Source organism: Molothrus aeneus, chromosome 4 (assembly GCF_037042795.1).
Source record: "Molothrus aeneus isolate 106 chromosome 4, BPBGC_Maene_1.0, whole genome shotgun sequence".
In the NCBI taxonomy this organism is placed as follows: Eukaryota; Metazoa; Chordata; class Aves; order Passeriformes; family Icteridae; genus Molothrus; species Molothrus aeneus.
In genome coordinates, this window is record NC_089649.1 from 50,830,529 (window position 1) to 50,849,917 (window position 19,389).

At 44.5% G+C, this 19,389-nt stretch overlaps 2 protein-coding genes across 2 annotated transcripts; one reads left to right on the forward strand and one right to left on the reverse strand.

Annotated features, from left to right (window-relative positions):
* Positions 1-3,488: 3,488 nt before the first annotated feature.
* LIAS (lipoic acid synthetase) lies at positions 3,489-13,873 on the reverse strand. The gene is made up of 11 exons (XM_066548496.1): positions 13,771-13,873; positions 12,523-12,695; positions 11,791-11,884; positions 10,946-11,026; positions 10,561-10,717; positions 9,304-9,361; positions 8,138-8,266; positions 6,875-7,020; positions 6,532-6,602; positions 5,672-5,783; positions 3,489-4,711 (listed from the first exon to the last, which is right to left on the reverse strand). The coding sequence occupies exons 1-11, from the start codon at positions 13,846-13,848 to the stop codon at positions 4,659-4,661; spliced, it is 1,152 nt and encodes a 383-aa protein (XP_066404593.1). The 5' UTR covers positions 13,849-13,873; the 3' UTR covers positions 3,489-4,658.
* Positions 13,874-13,947: 74 nt separating this feature from the next.
* On the forward strand, positions 13,948-19,042 carry RPL9 (ribosomal protein L9). Its single transcript, XM_066548497.1, has 8 exons — positions 13,948-13,999; positions 14,356-14,402; positions 14,482-14,597; positions 15,428-15,523; positions 15,820-15,952; positions 17,264-17,344; positions 17,811-17,926; positions 18,930-19,042. The coding sequence occupies exons 2-7, from the start codon at positions 14,357-14,359 to the stop codon at positions 17,915-17,917; spliced, it is 579 nt and encodes a 192-aa protein (XP_066404594.1). The 5' UTR covers positions 13,948-13,999; position 14,356; the 3' UTR covers positions 17,918-17,926; positions 18,930-19,042.
* Positions 19,043-19,389: the final 347 nt, after the last annotated feature.

The window sequence follows — 19,389 nt, forward strand, 5'->3', positions numbered from 1 at the left end:
TTGAACCAGATGCTTCCAGGTTCTGCATGTTAATGGCTTCCACTTAGGGACTTACTCTGCAGCAGTCATCTGGCACTTTGGGCAAATATACCTCAGGCTTTTTGTCCTGTAAGATTTTTCACACGTCAAAAGCCACTCAGAGTGAGTGGGAATTATGGCTTAAAATCAAACTGTCATCTTTCATCATACCATTTCCTCCTCCCTACTGATGAGTGCTGCTTTCATGTAACAGCCCTGGATGGATGCAGCAGGGTTGCAGAGCTGCCCTTGTGAGCACTGAGTTCCAAGAGGCAGACCACCCTGGTGTTGCAGCTGAGTGTCCTCTTGGCTTCCTCTGGCCCTGTAGCACCCGCGGCGAGGGCAGGCTGCTCCCTGCTCCTTTGGGGTTAGCAGGAGGGTGCTGGCAAGTTGTACTCCAAGGATCTCTTGTCCCTTGACTGTTCAGGTTAGCACAGCACTGCTTCAGGGCCCATCTTAACCTGGAGGGTGAGCAGGGGTGTCAGAAAATCAGGATGCCTTTCTGAAACTTGCAAGCACCTGCCATAGTAGTGCCCCTGTATGGGACCTGTCTTCATCAGTTTGGAGCAGATCATGACCTGTTACTCTTGTGTGAAGAATTGCTCCTTTTAGGAATATGAAAGTGTTCCTGAGATTCCAGTGGCTTTTCACAAGCCATCCCAAAGAGATGGAAAATGAGTGCTGCTAGCCCTATTGCTACCCTGTTTCTCCTGCAGAATTAGTCAAAGCCTTGAATTGTGACTTGTGGGTCAGTCATAAAGATGTTAAAGAATGGCCAAGTTCATTACAGTGGGATCACTCTCACTTCCCTCTCCTGGCAAAGGAGGAGCAGCTGATCTTTCTCAAGAGCAGTAAGAGGTAAAACTAGTACTGGCATTTCCCTTGCTTTCTCAGAGTAACTTAGTTTCTTGGTGGCTGCATTCTTTTAGTGGGAGAACTGGGACTGGGGGATGAATCCAGTGGGGCATTCCTTCAGGATACAGCAATACATACCTTGCATATATGCCAGAGAACCTTCCCACAGGCCAAAAGGAAGAGCTTCAGAAGCTTGTGCAGCACCTTGAATCCTCAGCCATTGTCTTCAGAGTACAGTTATCAGGGAAATAAGAACTGGAGATGACCCGAGTTCCTGTTATGAAAGCTTGAGTAGTGGATGTAAGAGATGGGGTTTAATGCTATTGAATTTTTGTGTATGGATGTTCCAGCATGTCATTCTGGGTGAGAATTGTGTAACGTGACCAACGGACTCCTGTGCTCTGAAATTCTTTTTATGGGGCTCTTAAAATGCAATTCCATGGTAACACTGCTTTGCACTGCAAAAATACAAGAATGCAACAGCTGAAGAAAATCAGGATTTAATACAAGTCTAGAAGTAGTATGATACAGAGTACATAAATTGGGTTTTACCCAAGATGGACACAGACAAATTGTAAGTTCCAGGCAAGATGTCCTGTTTTTGTTACAAGTATGCGTGTTCATGTTTTTGTGCAGCTGAAACTAGTCTGGTTCCAGGAATACAATAGCAGCCAAGAATATTCCAAGTGAATAAAACACACATTTTTGACCAATACTAGTTATCATAGTAGCAGTTAGAGGTGAGATTTTGAACTGGCCAAAAAGTTTATAGGTCTCATTGCAGGTTTTTGTAGTGCTATAATATTGTTCAACATCTAAACTTGAAATTTAATTGTTAAACAATGCAGGAAGCATAATGGAGATCTGATTTAGGAATGCTGGAATCAAGCTAAAATTTCTACTCCAAGTTGAACACCTGCAATAAGTTACCACATGTGGTAGTAAAGAAGCATAAATGTGTCACACTTTTTTAATGGAGGAGACAACAATATTAATTATTCATCAAGTATGAATAAAATTCAAAACTCTTTTTAAATGGACAAAGCCAGTGTTCAGTTCACCTAAGGACTTGCAGTTACTGGAAGATGCAACAGTTCTCTATGAATAACATTTAATTATGTTTCAGACAGTGTAGTAGGTTGATGCGATGATGCCAAAAAGACTATTCATTCTTTTAAATTCTCTGTGACAACTCTAAATCTTATTCCCAAAACTCAGTTTAATGTTTTCCTGGTTGCAAGGATGATTAATGTTTCTTAAAATATTTTATAGCTGCTTTATGAATCAAACTGACAGAATGGCATGATTGACATACAAAATGAAAATGTCACCAAACATGAAACTTCAACTAAACAGTCATGAAACCTGTGCTGAATTACAAAAAGGGTATTTGTGAGAGTTTGGTGCTTTAACACATAGTTTTGGAAGAACCTGAATGGGCAATAGGGGAAGTCAGATGCCTGTACAAGCAGGAATTTGTAACTTCAGGGCTTGTCCCCAGACATTAAAAAAAAACAGGCAAAGACCCTCTCCAATCTATGAAGTCAAAGTATGACATTCTCTAGAATCCACAGCAAAACATGCAGCTAGAAAAGCTTGTGTCGCTTCTGACACTTGGTACCAGACAGCTGGCAGACAGTTGTGTAAGAGCATGAGATCATCCTCTGAAACACCCAGCAGCAACTCACAAGATCATTTTAACATGATGCAGTACTGGACTGTGTTTCAAGAAACATTTTTCTAACTGTAAGGAAGCCACTGTGCAATGTTCTCTTGTTTGATAATGGCTGTATGGCTCAGAGCTCCTTTTTTCTAGATTTCTGGTGTTGATATGCTGAAAGAGCAGTAACTTGGCAGAAGCTAAAGTCATATTCTGTTAAATCTGCTCTGTAAGCAAGTCAAAACCATTCTTTGCAGCAGGACCTCTAATAAAGGCTGCCAGCTGTTAAATGTGTGGATATCCTGGAGTTGATGTTGCAACCCTCTATGTCTGCTGCAGTGGAGGGAGTGCTGAATTTCCTTGCAATGGAAATTTCCTTTCCCTGCTCTAGTACTCATGTGGACTTTAACTGAAGCAGGGCATTTTTGGCTCAAAATACACCTGGGCTTTCCATGACTAGCAATCAGACCTTTTGATTTTTAAAATTTATTAATAATATTGTTTATTTAAAAAAAACAGTCTTGCCTGTGTCTCTGCCCTTACAAAGTACAGCTACTCTTTTGTTTATCCCTTCTTCCCCTTTGTTCCTCGTGGCTCACATTTCCCCTTACACTGGTGAATTGGTACATTCCTTCTGGGTTAAAACTTTGTCTTCATAGTGTGTTAATACTGCTGTACTTCATCTTGTGAAGTGTCAGCTGTGCATCACTGACCTCAGTTGTACAATGTTATGTTCATAAAAGTTTCTCCTATATATTATCTTACTAGGTAGATGTCTTCCTTCTATCATCTTGCTGAGTTGGTGGGTGTGCAGGGTCCACTCTCCTTCTACAGACTGCAGGAGTTTAGAAAAGCACTAGAACCAGTCATAGAATTCCTGCATGATGGGAGTTTTGGGCCAGATAGCCAAGTCCTGGGATGTTTCCCAAATAACTTGACAAAGATACAGGTCAGGTTAGTTCAGAGATGGTATTTAATGTCCAGAGCTGAGCATTAGGGAGAGAATCATTGGCATTGCTGCTATAAAGAGAGGCAATTAGAGCTGTTAATGTAGCATATGCCATGTTTTTATTTCTGCTTGAGCTTAGTGTGATATACAGTGGATTTCATGTTTTACCCACAATGTGGTTCACTTCTCTGCATTCAGATTTAGCAGCCAGACCAAGCCTCATGGGGCAAGTAACCAGACCCACTAAACACAACCACCACTGGGGTTTTAACTTTCCTTTAATGACAAGACAATAGCCATGCAACAGGAGCACAGTACAGAACTGCAGTTCTGCATACTCAATACCAAAGAAGCATCTGTGCAGCTCAGTGGGGTTCGTTACAGTCATGTACATAAATTAGGGGTAGTTCCATTTATGCTCCTACACCAACTCTGATTTTCCAAAGAAATAATTAATTATTAATTAATTATTAATTATTTAAATTAACACTATCTACACAGGGTTAATTGTCTTGCCAGAAAGGACGTTTTGTTTTCTTTTGCTTGATACCTTGTACACACCAAGGCTCACACTTGGAGACAGGCAAGCTCTGGAAAAGCTTTAGCTATCAGAATGGTACAGCTCTTTTTCTCTGGTGCAGCAGAGAGATACCATCTTTTGAAGGAGTATCACTGAACTTTCTCTGGCATGGTTAAGGAAAGCCCTAATCTGGTGCATTATCACACACAGTCTTTCTTTAGAACTCCTATAGTTCCCAGAGCCCCTGCAAGCTTATGTTACATAATGTAAGATACACCAAGGTATCAGTACCTTTCCAGTTACTATCAGCACCTTCACAGGTATTCACTGCAGCACTGCTGACTGCTGTAGCAGACCTATAAATCTGCCCAGTCTTTGTTCCCAGCTTATGTTTGTTTCTTCCACCTCAGTTCCATCACTCTCAAAATCGGTTCTATCTTCATTTTGCTGAACATTCAAGTATTCTGTTGCTGTAGCCTTTCCAAAAGAAATTAGGTAAAATAATGTGTTTTGATGAGAAAAAATTGTTCTGGAAAGATAGTAAGTTTATTCATATAGCCACCATCTGTTCTTCTGCATTCCTGGAACTGAGTATAATTATGCACTGAAAAAAGGATTCTTAAAACTGGCTGCTTTAAATAGGTTCATTCTCATTTTCAGATGGCTTTTGTCTTTCTTTTTTCCACCAAGTTCTTCAAAAAGAATTCACCTAATTATAAGGAAAAAAAATAGACACCAAAATGATTTGTAGGTATTTCAATAAAATAAAGCAGAAGAATACATTCTTATTTGACATGAGTGCTCTACTCTACAATACAATCAACACATTTTTTCACCAGTTATTTTATAGGAATTCAATTATATATAACAGCATTTCCAATACATACAGCAGAAATCTAAAAAACCCTCAAAACTATAACCCAATACACAATCCCTCCACTCCCAAAATCCTGATTTGCCTCCTGTCCAGTTTTATGAAATAGCTCTGTTGCTTTGTGCATTACAACAGGCAAAAGTGAATTGATTTAGTTAAATTTTAATTCCTGTTTCATAAAGTATCAGCAAGTTACAGTGAATCCAGCTATAAATCTTGTTTGAGCTGTCATTAAAACAGAGAGCAGCACAGTACCCCAGATGAGTTTTCTCTCTCCTTCCTTAGGAAAAAGCAGGATGTTGTACCTACACCACATATTCCATTAATATTAGCTGCTACTTCATACCCAGTGCTTTATCAGAAAAAAGCACTGCTGTAAGTGTCTCTAATTATTTTTAAAGCATTGTAAATAAATTATGCCTAAAGCAACAAAATTGCAACACAAACAACCTGGCACCTCGTTGAACCCAGAAGTATCCAAGAGACAGAATGTGAAGGAAAATTTGAAAATTTGGTACCCTTTATCCTGCCTCACCCATTAAGTATGGTACAGAATAGGTTTGGAAAAAAAAATTAGGTTAAGCAGCACTGCAATTGTACAAATACTAATTACTGTCATACTGATGTATTGGGATGACCCACAGAAAACAGTTTAAGTAATTTTTAAAATACAGATGATAACTATATGAGGTGTCCTTGAGCTAAGATGAGCTTTGATGCACATTACATCACTGTTTTAGTTTTGTATAATAAAATGTTACATGCTAAATAACCCAATGCCTTTCAGTAATTTACCTGCTTTATAGGAAGAACGCACTAAAGGCCCGCTAGCAGTGTAATGGAATCCAAGATCATTTCCTACTTTTTCCCAGTACTTAAACTTCTCAGGAGTTATGTACTCTTCCACCTGGGGAAAGGAATTAATTTTGCTCAGGTACTAATGCAAAGGAAATTGCTATAGCTAGCATACAGTGAAATGAAATACAGTTATATTACAAGTTAAAAATTTTTCACTCCAAAGCTTTCATCAGTGAAGTCACAAACTGCATTTTTGCTCTGCTTTCTACCAAACAAATGTATTTTATTTGTTTTATATATTTAGCTGAAAAGTTCAGAATTTAATCTCTAGTTGTTGCTTTATCATTTTCTTCATTGTTTTTGAATGGTCCTTTTGAGCAAACCTTTTTTTTTTCGGTCCAAGTTAGTGAAAAACCACAATGGTCCTACAAATCTCTTCACTAACAGTTAATTCAGTGAAACACAGGAACAGAACGGAGAGTGAGTTTCTGGACAGATTGCAGAAGCAGAAAATGGTAAATATCCCAGCTGAAGAGGCACCATTAAGGGAGAGGCTGAAGAACAGCAAAAGGGCACTGGCTTGAGCAATTATGTTAGAGACATACACTGAAGCTCTTGTTTTCCAGAACCACGCCTCAGCTCCAGCTGTCTCCCTGGCTAACAGCAGAAACTAGCACTGGGAAGTCTGCAGAAGATACAAGGGGTTAGATGGCTGAGGTCATTTTTATTGAAGAGCCCCTAACAGATGATCATTGTCAGGCTAAACAAGGAAGGAAATTTTTCCCAACATCTGCAGTTAGAGTAAGGATGACTGTGCAAGGACCTTAACTCTGCCTCTAAATTAAAGGCACTTTTACCTTTAGGTGACGTTTTGTTGGTTGCATATACTGTCCTAGGGTCAAACAATCCACATCTGCTTCCCGCAATACTGTAAAAACAAAATTCCTCATTAGTGGCGGAAGGATCACAAGGAAAATCATGAATTTACCTCTCAAATTGAACCTGTAAGCTATAAGAAGACAAAATATTTCAGAAATTCAGTCTTTTTAAACCAAATTATTGTTTTTCAATGGAACTTGGAAAACAGTTCCTGCAGCAGCAAGCTGATAGGAATGATAGAGGCAAAGATGCTTAATTGTTTTCCAACACCAATTGTTTTCAAATTCATACCTGTGAATTCTGGCATCTACTTCAACTTACATTTCATTGTGGAATATACTTGTTCGTCCGTCTCGCCTAGCCCCAGCATAATGGAGGTTTTGGAAATGACGCCGGGCTGGACCTCTTTAGCGTGTTTCAGCACTCGGACCGACTGCTCAAAGTTGGCTCGGGGGTCGCGGACCTTCCTTCGCACATTTCCAGCACAAGTGGGAAAAACACGTGGAAGGGCACAGAGAAGTTAGAGACGCCAGCACAGGCGAGTTCTGCCAATTTCTGCGAAGCGGCGGAGCAGAGGTTTCTGGGCCGCCCAGTCGGACACCGGCACCGGGCCCGGCTGGGGCGCCCCGCGCGGCGGCACCGACCGAACCCGGGCCCGCGCCGCGCGCGCCCCCTGCCGGCGGGCTCGGCGGCGCACGCGCGGGGCAGGCCGGGAACGGGAACGGGCGCGGCCCCGCTGCACGCCCAGCCCCGCTACACAGCCGGCCCCACAGCCCGGCCCCGCTACACAGCCGGCCCCACAGCCCGGCCCCGCTACACAGCCGGCCCCGCTACACAGCCGGCCCCACAGCCCGGCCCCGCTACACAGCCGGCCCCACAGCCCGGCACCGCTACACAGCCGGGCCCACAGCCCGGCACCGCTACACAGCCGGCCCCGCTACACAGCCGGGCCCACAGCCCGGCCCCGCTACACAGCCGGCCCCACAGCCCGGCCCCGCTACACAGCCGGCCCCACAGCCCGGCCCCGCTACACAGCCGGGCCCACAGCCCGGCACTACAGCCCAGCACCGCTACACAGCCGGCACTACAGGCCGGCCCCACAGCCCGGCCCCGCTACACAGCCGGGCACACAGCCCGGCACTACAGCCCGGCCCCGCTACACAGCCGGCCCCACAGCCCGGCCCCGCTACACAGCCGGCCCCACAGCCCGGCCCCGCTACACAGCCGGGCCCACAGCCCGGCACCGCTACACAGCCGGCCCCACAGCCCGGCACCGCTACACAGCCGGGCCCACAGCCCGGCACTACAGCCCGGCACCGCTACACAGCCCGGCCCCGCTACACAGCCGGCCCCACAGGCCGGCCCCGCTACACAGCCGGCCCCACAGCCCGGCCCCGCTACACAGCCGGCCCCGCTACACAGCCGGCCCCACAGCCCGGCACCGCTACACAGCCGGCCCCGCTACACAGCCGGGCCCACAGCCCGGCACCGCTACACAGCCGGCCCCACAGCCCGGCCCCACTGCATGCCCGGCTCGCAGCCCGGCCGCGCTCCGCGCCCGACACACCCAGAGCCATTGCCCACCTCTGCAGTGCCGGCACCGTCTCCACGTTGTGGGCATACACATCCAGCCCCGACGAGGCGACTTTCTCCACTGCTTTAAGGTCACCTCGGAAATCGGGAGTTAGGCATTCCACCAGGATTTTTGGATTCCTGAAAACGAGAGGCAAAAGGAACACAGGCGTTGTGGCATTTTGTGTCCCTGTTGCTAAAAAACCCCCATACCCCCATAACTGAAGACATGACACTCTAATAAGCAAAGCAAAGTTAATTCAGGATAATTCCAAACCAACAGGTTTCTGCAAACACAATATAACAAACTCGTATTAAGTTAACCTGCAACAAAGACACATTAAAAAATACAAACAGTGCATGCAAATGTTTGAGACTGTTGGAATTGCTTTTACATTTATTATTTGGCTTCTGCTGTATTTCACCTCACATCAGTAAAACCAGGAATTTGTCTTGTTTAAGATCATAGCTCCAAAATAAAGAGGAGCTATAATTCTGCTACTGGAATAAGAAGACTGAGTCTAGAATCTAGTCTTGGTGTTCAGGAGCCTGATTTCAGGTCAAAAAGGCTGGTGGGGAAAACTGCAGGAACCCTTCAAGCCCAAAGATACACTGGATCAAGACTTAAATGAAGTTATACAAATGAATTCTGCAGGGAGGCAAGTGTGCTGTTGAATGGCATACAGGGCACCGATGTAGGGTGAAGGCAGCACAGCCAGGGAAAGCAGGAAGGTACAATCACAGACTTGGAAATGGCCACCACTGAGGCAAAATGAAAAGCAATTTGATCACTGCTGAATGAGAAACCAGACTCCTTTGGTCACATGGTGACAGAGTTACCTAATCTGCTGTGTTTGAGCCCAAGCTTCAGGAATGAACATACCTCAAAAGAATGTATTAATTTCCTGGAAACCAGCTGTCTGCTCAAAGAAAGACTCCAGTGCTTAGCTTTAAATAAGCCTGGGATAAATTGGAAATGCATCCAAATTCAAAACAGTTTAGGGCCATTCTATGAGAAAGATAAAGAAAGAGAAAAAAAAAAAGGGGGCACAGACAGGCTAGAGGCAGACTTTTGTATTTGCATGGCCCCTGGAATAACCCAGCTGAAGGAGCTGTGACCCACACACAGTACCACATTCTGAAGTTTTAACAACCACAGTAATACATCAATGACACACCTTTCTTTCAGATGCCGGACTGTCTTTGCAAAGTGTTCCGCTCCACCATCAGGCATATCTAGAAGCATTGCAATTATTCAGTTAATCTTTCTGCTCAAGAAATGTATTTACTTACCAGGAAAATCAAAAAACCCATCCAATTCAAACCTTAAATGCAAAATAATAAAGCAGTCAAACCCCAGTCTTGTCTTGCCGCTTATGCCAAGGGCTTACAAAAGATATCCTACCAAGCCTCTGCACAAAGTCTAACTGTGATTGTCTAGGGCAGAGCTCAGATTTACCGGTCTCTAGGTTCCCTGTCTCCCTGAGCACCGAATGGCTTTACCTATTTATGGTTCTGGTCTGAAAAACAGCTGTACAAAATTTGAGAAGTATATATTAGTGCTCTTTTAAGCACCTTTGAAGCCACTGGACTTTCCATCATACTGAACAGCTTTTACAATGGCTTTCCTCACCTATATGGTGAGGTCACCACAAGGGAGCTATTGCAAGGAAGCTACTTCCTACTTCCTTAGAAAAACACAACTTTCAGTTTTGTTACATATACTATATTCTAGGTTTAATGTTTAGAAGGAAGTTCTGTAATGGTATTGTATACATTTTTTTGAGTATTTTCCAGTTGTATTTCATTCGATCGTATCGCCTTTCCAGAGTGTTTGTAAGTCTTTCTTTTCTGTTTTGCAAGATTTTGTTTCCCTTCCCGAAAGGAAATGAAAGGAAGGAAATGAAATTTCCTTTCGGGAAGGGAAACGAAATCTTGCGATTTCAATGAGGATTAATTGGTCAAGCTTTGGTCCAAGTCCCTGCACTCGATGGCATGCCATGCCTTTTGATGGCTTTCACTTTGGTAAAGATTTTTTTCAGTATCCTTTTTGCTATCCAAGTAATAGAACATGGTGTATATGCATGCATTCTGCTAAAAATTAGTTATAAAATATTTAGTGTCATAGTATTTATTGATGTTTATTAAGAGTGTAATTTCTGTTGTATTTCACCAGACATGGAGAAATACTGAGAATATGTAGGAACTGTGCAAAGTTTTAGCACTGTTGTCTCCTTTAACACAGCCCTCCTGGGCAGCTGTGCAGATGAATGTTCCTGGGGGCTGCGTGTAGCCACAGAACACCGGTGGGAGCTCAGGGTGGGTGGCACAGCAGAGCCCAGGCAGGCACTGGTAGAGCCCAGGGTGGGTGGCACAGCAGAGCCCAGGCAGGCACAGCAGAGCCCAGGCAGGCACAGCAGAGCCCAGGTACACACCGTCTCTGTCCACGGAGGTCAGCACCACGTAGTCCAAGCCCCACTCGGCGATAGCCTTGGCGGTGTTGTACGGCTCCTGCGGATCCAGCGGAGGAGGGTTCTTGGCAGTCTTTACTGAACAAAATCTGCAGCCTCTGGTGCACGTGTCACCCATCAGCTGGAACATGAAAGACATTCCTACCTTTACACAGTACATACCACTATAGCTCAGCTGGGAAACAGCTGCATAAACTACAGCAGATAAATCCTAACAGTAAGCAAAAAAAACTTAGGCCAGTGCTTTACTCTATTGTAATAAACCCACTCCACTACAGTAAAGAGCCAAGAATAGAGTACAAACAGCTCAGACATTAAGAGAACACTTAGGAAATGGTTAATGACTTACCATAATAGTAGCTGTTGCTGTGGCATATTCCCCACCTCCCCAGCACTCTCCAATGTTGGGACAACGTGCTTCTTCACATACCTGGAGGTGAAAGGCTGTACTGTACCTGGATTTTTCCATATTATTTTTGAAAATAATTATTATATTATTGATGGATTTTAATAGTAGCCTACAAACAAAACATAGTTCCTTCTGTGATAAATGAGGTTAAAATTCCCTGCTGTTTTTAACAAGTCAGTAGAACAGATAGGAAGAGAACTGCTTCCTGATATCCATTACCTTTATGTTCTCTACTTCAAAACTCCAAAAAACTGCTCAGCCACATAACTGTCTTATTAATTAGCACAGACTATCATTAACATTAATATTTTAAATTTAAGAACTGATAAAAAGTTCACAAAGTATGTGATTCATTAAAGCATAAAGAACTAAGAACTTAGTCTGAAAAAAAAAAAGAAAAAAATCCCCCCCATGCATTCCCACTGCTTTTTATTATCTGGACAGTACAATTAATGAAATCTGCAGTTTCTTTTCATGAAAATCAAGTATGTAACTCTGAAATGGTGTGTGTCTCCATTAAAAATAGTTACACATAGTATCTTCTAATCTCTGGTGATGTAAGTAATAAACGCCAGTAGTTAAAATCACAGTAGGAAAACCACTAAATCTGTTGGATCTACCCTTATTCTTTAGGGGTAAAATTCACTGCTAGCAAAAAGGATCAGCACCAAGCTTGGTTTCAGCTCTGAAGATCATACAAGACATGATTTCTACCTGTCCTCCACAAAGAAAAATGCAAAATCTGCCTTACTTCTACAGGAGCCCTTGGTTGGTGCCAGACTTACCGTATGAAGATTTAAACTTCTCAAGGTATTCTTTAATTTATTGTAGTTCTTTCCCATGGGAATCTTTGTTTTCAGCCATGGAGGAAGATGCAGCCTGAATAACACCAAGCAAACACAAAGATTAATAAACTACTTAGACAGTAAGTTTTAGTCATAGATTTGTTTTCATTTGTTACAGATCCCAACAAGGAAAGGTCCCTTAAAAACTGATGCAACTCAGCAATTAACATCATTCATGGCCAGATCAGACTTCTCTTCCCTGTCCATCATCATTCCAACACTCAAGCATGGGAATTGTGGTCATTGAAATGTTTAAAACTGTTCACTGTTCCAGAGGGATTGAACAGTGCCACACTGGAGACTGCAGCCATTAATGGCAGCAGACATTGCACAGCTATCACAAAGTCTGATCACTCTATAACTGGAAATATGAAGGTTTAATCATTTTTTAACATAAGTCTTCATTTTTTGTTATCTCTATCAGTAGTACTTTTTCAACACATTCACCTACTGATGCATATTTGTAATTTAATTACAGGCACTCGAGAACATACCACCACCTTTTTTTATGGATTTGAAATTAATGACACTTGTCCTTTCTCGAATAATCCTTAAATTTGCAACACAGTAGGGTGAAATTTAATAAAGATACATAGTATACATTTTGTAGTTATTACTAAACATGCAAGATCATGCTGAGAAGCAACTACATTTGTTTAAAATCACTATTACCTTTCTCCTTTCTCACGCTTTAAATTGCCTTTATAGTCAGCCCATGTGCTCTTGTCTGACAGATCTCCAGAGACAAAGTCCTGTAAGTCTGGTCCATTTTGCAGGAACTCTTTTTTTTCCCCGGGTAAAGAACCTGATGTTCCATACTGGTTACACACATGGTTTCCTGACACCTAAAACAAGCAAAATTGTAATTTATTTAGTAACAAACTCGGTGGCATCCCTAAACAACAATTTGCCTTTTTGCTGGTTATCGCATGCTTTGCGTAAGCATTTTCCCAACGGCTTTTAAGTTAAATTTATAACCCTCTTTTTATCTTAAGCTACATGTAACAGACTTATCTATCATAACACCACACTAAGATGTGCAGTGTAACACACAATTCCCCTGTACTCAACAGTGGGGAGGCCACACCTCAAATCCAATGACCAGTTCTGGGCCCCTCACTGCAAGAAAAACTTTGAGGGGCTGGAGTGTGTCCAGAGAAGGGACACGGAGCTGGGGAAGGGTCTGGAGCCCCAGGCTTGTGGGGAGCAGCTGAGGGAGCTGGGGGTGCTCAGCCTGGAGAAAAGGAGGCTCAGGGGGAACTGACCGGTCTCTCCAATTCCTGAAAGGAGGCTGGAGCCAGGTGGGAATGGGCTTCTTCTCCCAGGCAACCAGCGACAGGGTGAGAGGAAATTGCCTTAAACTGCACCAGGGGCGGCTTAGTTTGGATATCGGGAGGAATTTCTTCCCAGAAAGGGTGACTGGATATCGGAATGGGCTGCCCAGGGAGGCGGTGGGGTCACTGTTCCTGGGGGTGTTTAAGGCAGAACTGGATGTGGCGCTCAGTGCCGTGGTCTGGTGACAAGGTGGTGCTGGGTCTCAGCTTGGACTCGATGACCGCAGAGGTGTTTCCAACCCAGCCGGTTCTGTGAATAAGGTTGTGGGGGATACTCCGCTGCTGCGGGGCCGCAGGAAGCGCCTTTGCCAGGGATCCCGGTAGTGCCGGGTGCTGTCCATGGGAGCGGGGCCGGGGCTCGGTGTCCTGGGGATGCGTGTGTCCGTGCGGGGCGGGGACGGTCCGTCCCGGGTCTGCCCGCGGCCACTCCGCGCTGCCCCGCACCGCCACAGACCCGCTCGGCACCGGCACCGCCGTGCGCCCCACAGCGTCTCCTCCTGCTCTGCTCTGCCGTGCCGTATCGCGGCCCCCACCCGCCCGGCCCGTTGTGCTGCCGGCGGCCTCCGGGGCACACGGCGAGACTCACCCGGGCCCGGCCCCGCGGCACCAGCAGCCCCCGGGCGGCGGCGGCCCCGCACCGGCCCTGCGGCAGCAGCAGCGACATGGCGGCGCCCAGCCCAATCGACGCACTCGGCCGCTCGGCTACTCTTGCCTATCGGACGGCTTCCTCGGCGCGATGACGTCACGGACCCCGGAGTGGCTACAAATACGTGATGACGTCATACGCTGTCTCTTTTGGCTCTGTGCGCTGCAAGGTGCGGGCTGGCGGCGCTCCGGGATCGCCCGGGATCTCCGGGACAATCCGGGACCATCCGCGGTGTTCGGCTCCCCAGCGCCCCGTCCGCGCGCGGGCAGCCTCCCGGGGCGGTGCTGAGGCCCGCCGGCGCCTCCTGTCCCGCACCCTGCGCGAGAGGGCCCCGGGGCGGCGCCTTCCTGGCAAGGCCCCGTGGAGGCCGCCTCGCTCCGGGCCCGGGTGGGAGGCGCCGCTCTGGGGAGCGGAGCCCGGCGGTGACAGTGCGGAGGGGGCGTCGGGTCGTGCAGGGAAGGAGCGGGCGGGGCCCCGGCGGGCACAAGGACGAGGGTCTCTAGCGTTTCTCGTTGTCTCCCGCAGGATGAAGACCATCCTTAGCAACCAGACTGTGGACATCCCCGAGCAAGGTCAGTCCGCGCCGCGTGCGGGAGGCGCCGGCCGTGCCGCCCCCGCAGCCCGTAACGCGTGTCCGCCTTTGGTCCGCAGTGGGAGTTTCGCTGAAGGGCCGGACGGTCATCGTGAAGGGGCCCCGAGGAACCTTGAGGAGGGATTTCAACCACATCAACGTGGAGCTGTCCCTCCTGGGAAAGAAGCACAAGAAGGTGGGTGCTGCACAGGTCCTTTCGCTGCCCGGAGACAGGCGGGAGGTTTATAGTTGGCTTAAAAATTTCTTGGTGGCGGAGGAGAGTGACCAAAAATGTTCAGCAGCGAGTGACTTGTTCGGTAGGTTTTGCTTATTGCTGTGTTTTCTGAGAGAGGTTGATCTGGTGGAAGCGTGGCGCCTCCTCAGGCACTGTGGGAGTGAATACGTAGATTGCATTCTTTTGTAGTGACAGTTACAGGAAAAGGGGTTGGTTACTGTATGCTGTTCTGCAAACTGGCTCTTTTAGAGGAAAAAAAAATTTATTTCCACAAAGTGCAAGTTATACTAGGAGAGGAGAGATAAATAAGTGCATGATTTTTCATATTGTCTCAAAAAGTATAAGAAAATATCAAGAGTGACTGATTTCAGCTACTGTTTCACAAAGATCGAGTGTTTCATTAAAACAGTGGATCCACAGAGAGTGTTTCTTTTAAGTTGATTATACATAGGAGACAGAGTTTAGAACAATATGCTTAGTAATTGCTAATGCATCCTTTAGCTCAAGATTGTATATTTATCTATCCCAGCTCTTTTGAAGACTAGTTAGTGGCAAGACCTGAAGAAAACAAAACATTTCTCCCATGTCTCAGGTTAGGATTTAAAAGAGGAACCAGGTGGGCCTTTAGTAAGTAGTCTGTCAAATAAACAAAACAGTTCTGTGTTTTTGTTTGGTGGGCTTTAAGTAGTTTATCTGAAAGTTTTGTTCCACGTTTGGTTTTTTCACAAAATTATTTTGTTGCTGGTTTTGAAGCATATCTGAAAGCTTTGTCAATGTGATTTTTGATGCAGCTGCGTGTTGACAAGTGGTGGGGTAACAGAAAGGAGCTGGCCACAGTCCGCACGATTTGCAGCCATGTACAGAACATGATCAAGGGGGTCACTCTGGTAAGTTGTGTTGGGAACCAGATCACTGCTGCCCTTTTTGTTACTTGCAGTGAGAGCCTTTTACTTCATGGAGGGAGAGCATTGCTAAACATCCAGGATGCAGCTTCTTTCTCCTTGTGCTTTTTCTCTTGCCTTTGCTCTCAGGCAGGTTCTGGGCATGGAGGAAAGGGTGAATGTCTCTGGGGCCCGTTTTCAGGAGCTGTTGCTGCACCTTGGCTGTAGTTTGCCCTGTAAGCTTGGTGCACGTGTTCTGCCTCTGGGCCTGTTTCAGTGTCCGCTTGTGTCCTGTGTCCCAGGGCTTCCGCTACAAGATGCGGTCGGTGTACGCTCACTTCCCCATCAACGTGGTCATCCAGGAGAACGGCTCGCTGGTGGAGATCCGCAACTTCCTGGGGGAGAAGTACATCCGCAGAGTGAGGATGAGGCCAGGTCAGCCTCTCTGCAGGTGTATCCTGCTGGTTCAAACTGGCTTTCCAAGCTCTTTTCTTTGGGCTCTGCCACTGACAATGGGAGAGGATGAATAATTGTTGGAGCAGTATGTACTTGTCTGAATTGATGTAATCTTCTTATGCTACCATTGCCACTGTTCAGATTTATTATTAATAAAGCCTCTGTAATTTTACTAGTGAAAGTTAGCTAACAACCAGTCTGGAGTTAGTTACTGTAGTGTAAGGAATCCAGGATTTACTTTAATCATTGGGAGATCTTAGCAGCGTTGATAGTTGGTAACCTGCAGCTGCTTAGAGTTGTGTTTCTGTTTTGAAACACTGTACATGAACTAGTTTCATACCACATTATAGTTTTGGTCTTTAAGGTGTTCTAGTTTGAATTTGCTGAGTATCTAGGAGTGTTCACAATAAACTTAGAAATTATCATCTTATTAGCTGTTTTTACATCTCTCATAAACAGTTACATAAAGACTGTAGGAAAGACATCCCTTATCCATTTGTTTTTTTCCAATTCATTTCTGGTGAGGGTATGGGTAAGGACATTTAATGTGGCTGATGATGTTTTGGGGTGAGTGTAGAGGAATGCATCAGAACTTGTCCCAGAACACTGGTAGATAACAGTGCAGCAGAGTTACAGGGTTTTTGATTTACTGTGGGATATTAAAGGTGGGTTTGATTATTGTATTTAATTTTTTTTAAAGTTAGTATTTACTGTTAGTAATAGGCTGGCTTAAAATCTGATATCTGTTGATTAAGTAGATGAAACTGAAAACGTATGTTACTGCCCTTCAGTAAAAATTCAAGTTTCCTGTCAGATTCTTGAATGCCATCATGTTTACTCCTTGTGAGTATTTGCACCATTGCCAGTGTAAACACAGCAGGTAGTTTTTGATGGCTTTGATTGTTCTGTGATTGCTGACTCCAGTGTTGTCTTAATGAGCACAAGCCTGTGGGAGATGGCACCACCTTGCTGACAGAGTTGTGCTGGCAAAGTGCTGGCTTGTGCACAGTGTTGGTGATTGATGCTCTAATGGAGTAAGGGGTAAGCAGGAGTGTCACTTCAGTAGCTTTCACTCCAGAGCATGACTTCCACTTATCTTTAATTGAAACTGTGTGAGGGAGGACAGCCCTGGAATGGATTTGAGGGACTCTCTTTAACAAAGTCATAGAAGCTAATTATTGTCTTGAACACTAGTGTCTAGATACGTAAATTGGGACAGGACATTAATATTGTTTGTTTAATACACTTAACACCTTCAACAGTGTGGATTATGTGTTTGCCTTTCCATAGGTGTTACCTGTGCAGTATCTCAGGCCCAGAAAGATGAGCTGATCCTTGAAGGGAATGACATTGAGCTGGTTTCCAATTCAGGTTTGTGAAAGTAGATGTGTGAAAAATTGTATGGAAACTTTTATCTGAAGATGGCAGTTTAGCGAACTCTACCTCAAACCCTGAGGTAAACAACAGCACAGATTTTTTTTTTTTTTGCTCTAGTCACTGTAATTGCTTTTCATAGTTCCTTACTCTGTTTCTAAGCTTAAAGGTGTTTTTACAATTCTGCAGAACCTTCTTCTTCAAGTCAGCACTTACGGCCTTTTTGGCACCAAACTTTTCAGCTTTTCAGTTGTACATGTGTGCAGTAATGAAGTGCCACTGCCCTGAGTTGGGCTCAGTGAAATGCATCCTATTTTCATTAGACCTTACAGGATTTAAAGTTGGTAATTCCTGTCTCTAGATGACAGTCCTGTTGGTTAGATAAAATACTGGAGCATAAACAAACGCTACAAGTTGGCTTGGACCTTTAGGCTTTGTGCTAACGGTCTCACTTTGTCTGCAGCTGCTTTGATCCAGCAAGCCACCACAGTCAAGAACAAAGATATCAGGAAATTCTTGGATGGTATCTATGTTTCTGAGAAGGGAACAGTGCAGCAGGCAGATGAGTAAAACTCACAGGTTGGTATCATCTTAATACACATTGTACATCTTCTCTGTTGTTGTGCATGGGGACTTGACAAGGTTTATCTGCTTCAACATGGCCATGGTTAAACAGGTTTCCAATAGGGATGAAATTTCGTTTGTAAAAGATGTCATAAGATGCATCATAAAACTTGAATTTTGGGAGGCCTTTCAACAGCAGTTTTCCATCTTTCATCAACTTGGCATTTTGCTGCTGTATGGAGAAAACCTGTCTCTCCAGTGCTGTACTCTGCATTGTGAATGCAAGCTGCAGTGCTAGCTGAGAATTTAAAAACAGCAGACCTGGCCTAAGAGACTGATTTACAGAGAAGATCTCAAACTAATGTTCCTGCTGGTTGGACACTGCCCTCACTAAAGTGGTGGACAGCACCCAATTTATATGTAAAGGTCTTCTGAGCAGTTAGTATGTAAATGCTGGTAAACAGGTCAGTTTAACAAGGACAACTATTTACATTGTCCATGGGGATTGTTACTGAAGTTGAGTATGAGCATTTGGGGATAATTTAGGAATTTAAACTGCTAAAGGAATTTGATGCATTCAGCTGTGTGTGGTTCCTTACATAGTACAAAATATCTGTGCAGGATGAGACAGTCTGAGTTGCAAATAAATTCTGTGCTGTGTGCCTTGAGAACCTAAGCTTGAGGCAGGATGTAGATGAAGTGAGTTTCATAAACCTGTTTTTTTATAAATCATCCTCCAGATACCAAACATTTGCAAGCCTCTGAAAAAATAACTTTTAGTACTGTTCCAAGTGCCTTGAGAGATGGGGCAACTTGCTACATTTGTTGAACAGTTGAGCTGTTGTGCTTGAAGGCATCTTTAAGTAATCTTGTCTGTGTAAAATCAAATTCTTTAAACTATTAATGTCTGTTTTGCATTAAAATCATCAGATAAATAAACATCAAAGGGTTATAAACGTTCAGTTTCACATTTGCACTGCTAAAATCTTTCTAAAAGCTCTTTATGTTTTATTTACAGCTGTCTGGACCCCCAACGGTATTTACCGCGAGACATTGTCCAGCTATTCCAGCTGGTGCAAGGTGATGATACCCTTAGAGGCTCAGTAGAATAAACTATATTTCCTATCTTGAGTTTGTTTGGGGTTTTTTTTTAAGAACTAAATGGTGATTGCATGAACCTGATGGCTTTTAGAGAAGCAGATTGCACAGTGGATCCACCCTACCAATATGTTTTCAAACCATGGGACTTCATTCAGACTGAATGAATGTGCTCAGAGGCTGGTAGGGCAATGTGTAGGCTGTGCTACCGTGATCTTTCTGTGACAAAGTCATGAAGTGGCATTTTTGAATCACAGCATTAGGAAATAATAAAAGCATTTTTCTCACAGGGTAGACCAGTGTTCTTTCACATCTTTTCTCAAGTCTCAGACTCGTGGTGACAGAATCTGAAGTAGATGAAAAACAAAACTGAAATGAGT

Excerpts from the sequence above, each read along its gene's own strand:
- LIAS (XM_066548496.1), bottom strand. The coding sequence starts at position 13,848 with ATGTCGCTGCTGCTGCCGCAGGGCCGGTGCGGGGCCGCCGCCGCCCGG. Across the intron at positions 11,027-11,790 it reads GAAGTTTAAATCTTCATACG|GTATGTGAAGAAGCACGTTG; the intron begins GTAAGTCTGGCA and ends TTTCACCTCCAG. Across the intron at positions 7,021-8,137 it reads ACGGTGCCGGCACTGCAGAG|GAAGGTCCGCGACCCCCGAG; the intron begins GTGGGCAATGGC and ends AAATGTGCGAAG.
- RPL9 (XM_066548497.1), top strand. The coding sequence starts at position 14,357 with ATGAAGACCATCCTTAGCAACCAGACTGTGGACATCCCCGAGCAAG. Across the intron at positions 14,403-14,481 it reads TGTGGACATCCCCGAGCAAG|TGGGAGTTTCGCTGAAGGGC; the intron begins GTCAGTCCGCGC and ends TTTGGTCCGCAG. Across the intron at positions 14,598-15,427 it reads TGGGAAAGAAGCACAAGAAG|CTGCGTGTTGACAAGTGGTG; the intron begins GTGGGTGCTGCA and ends TTTTTGATGCAG.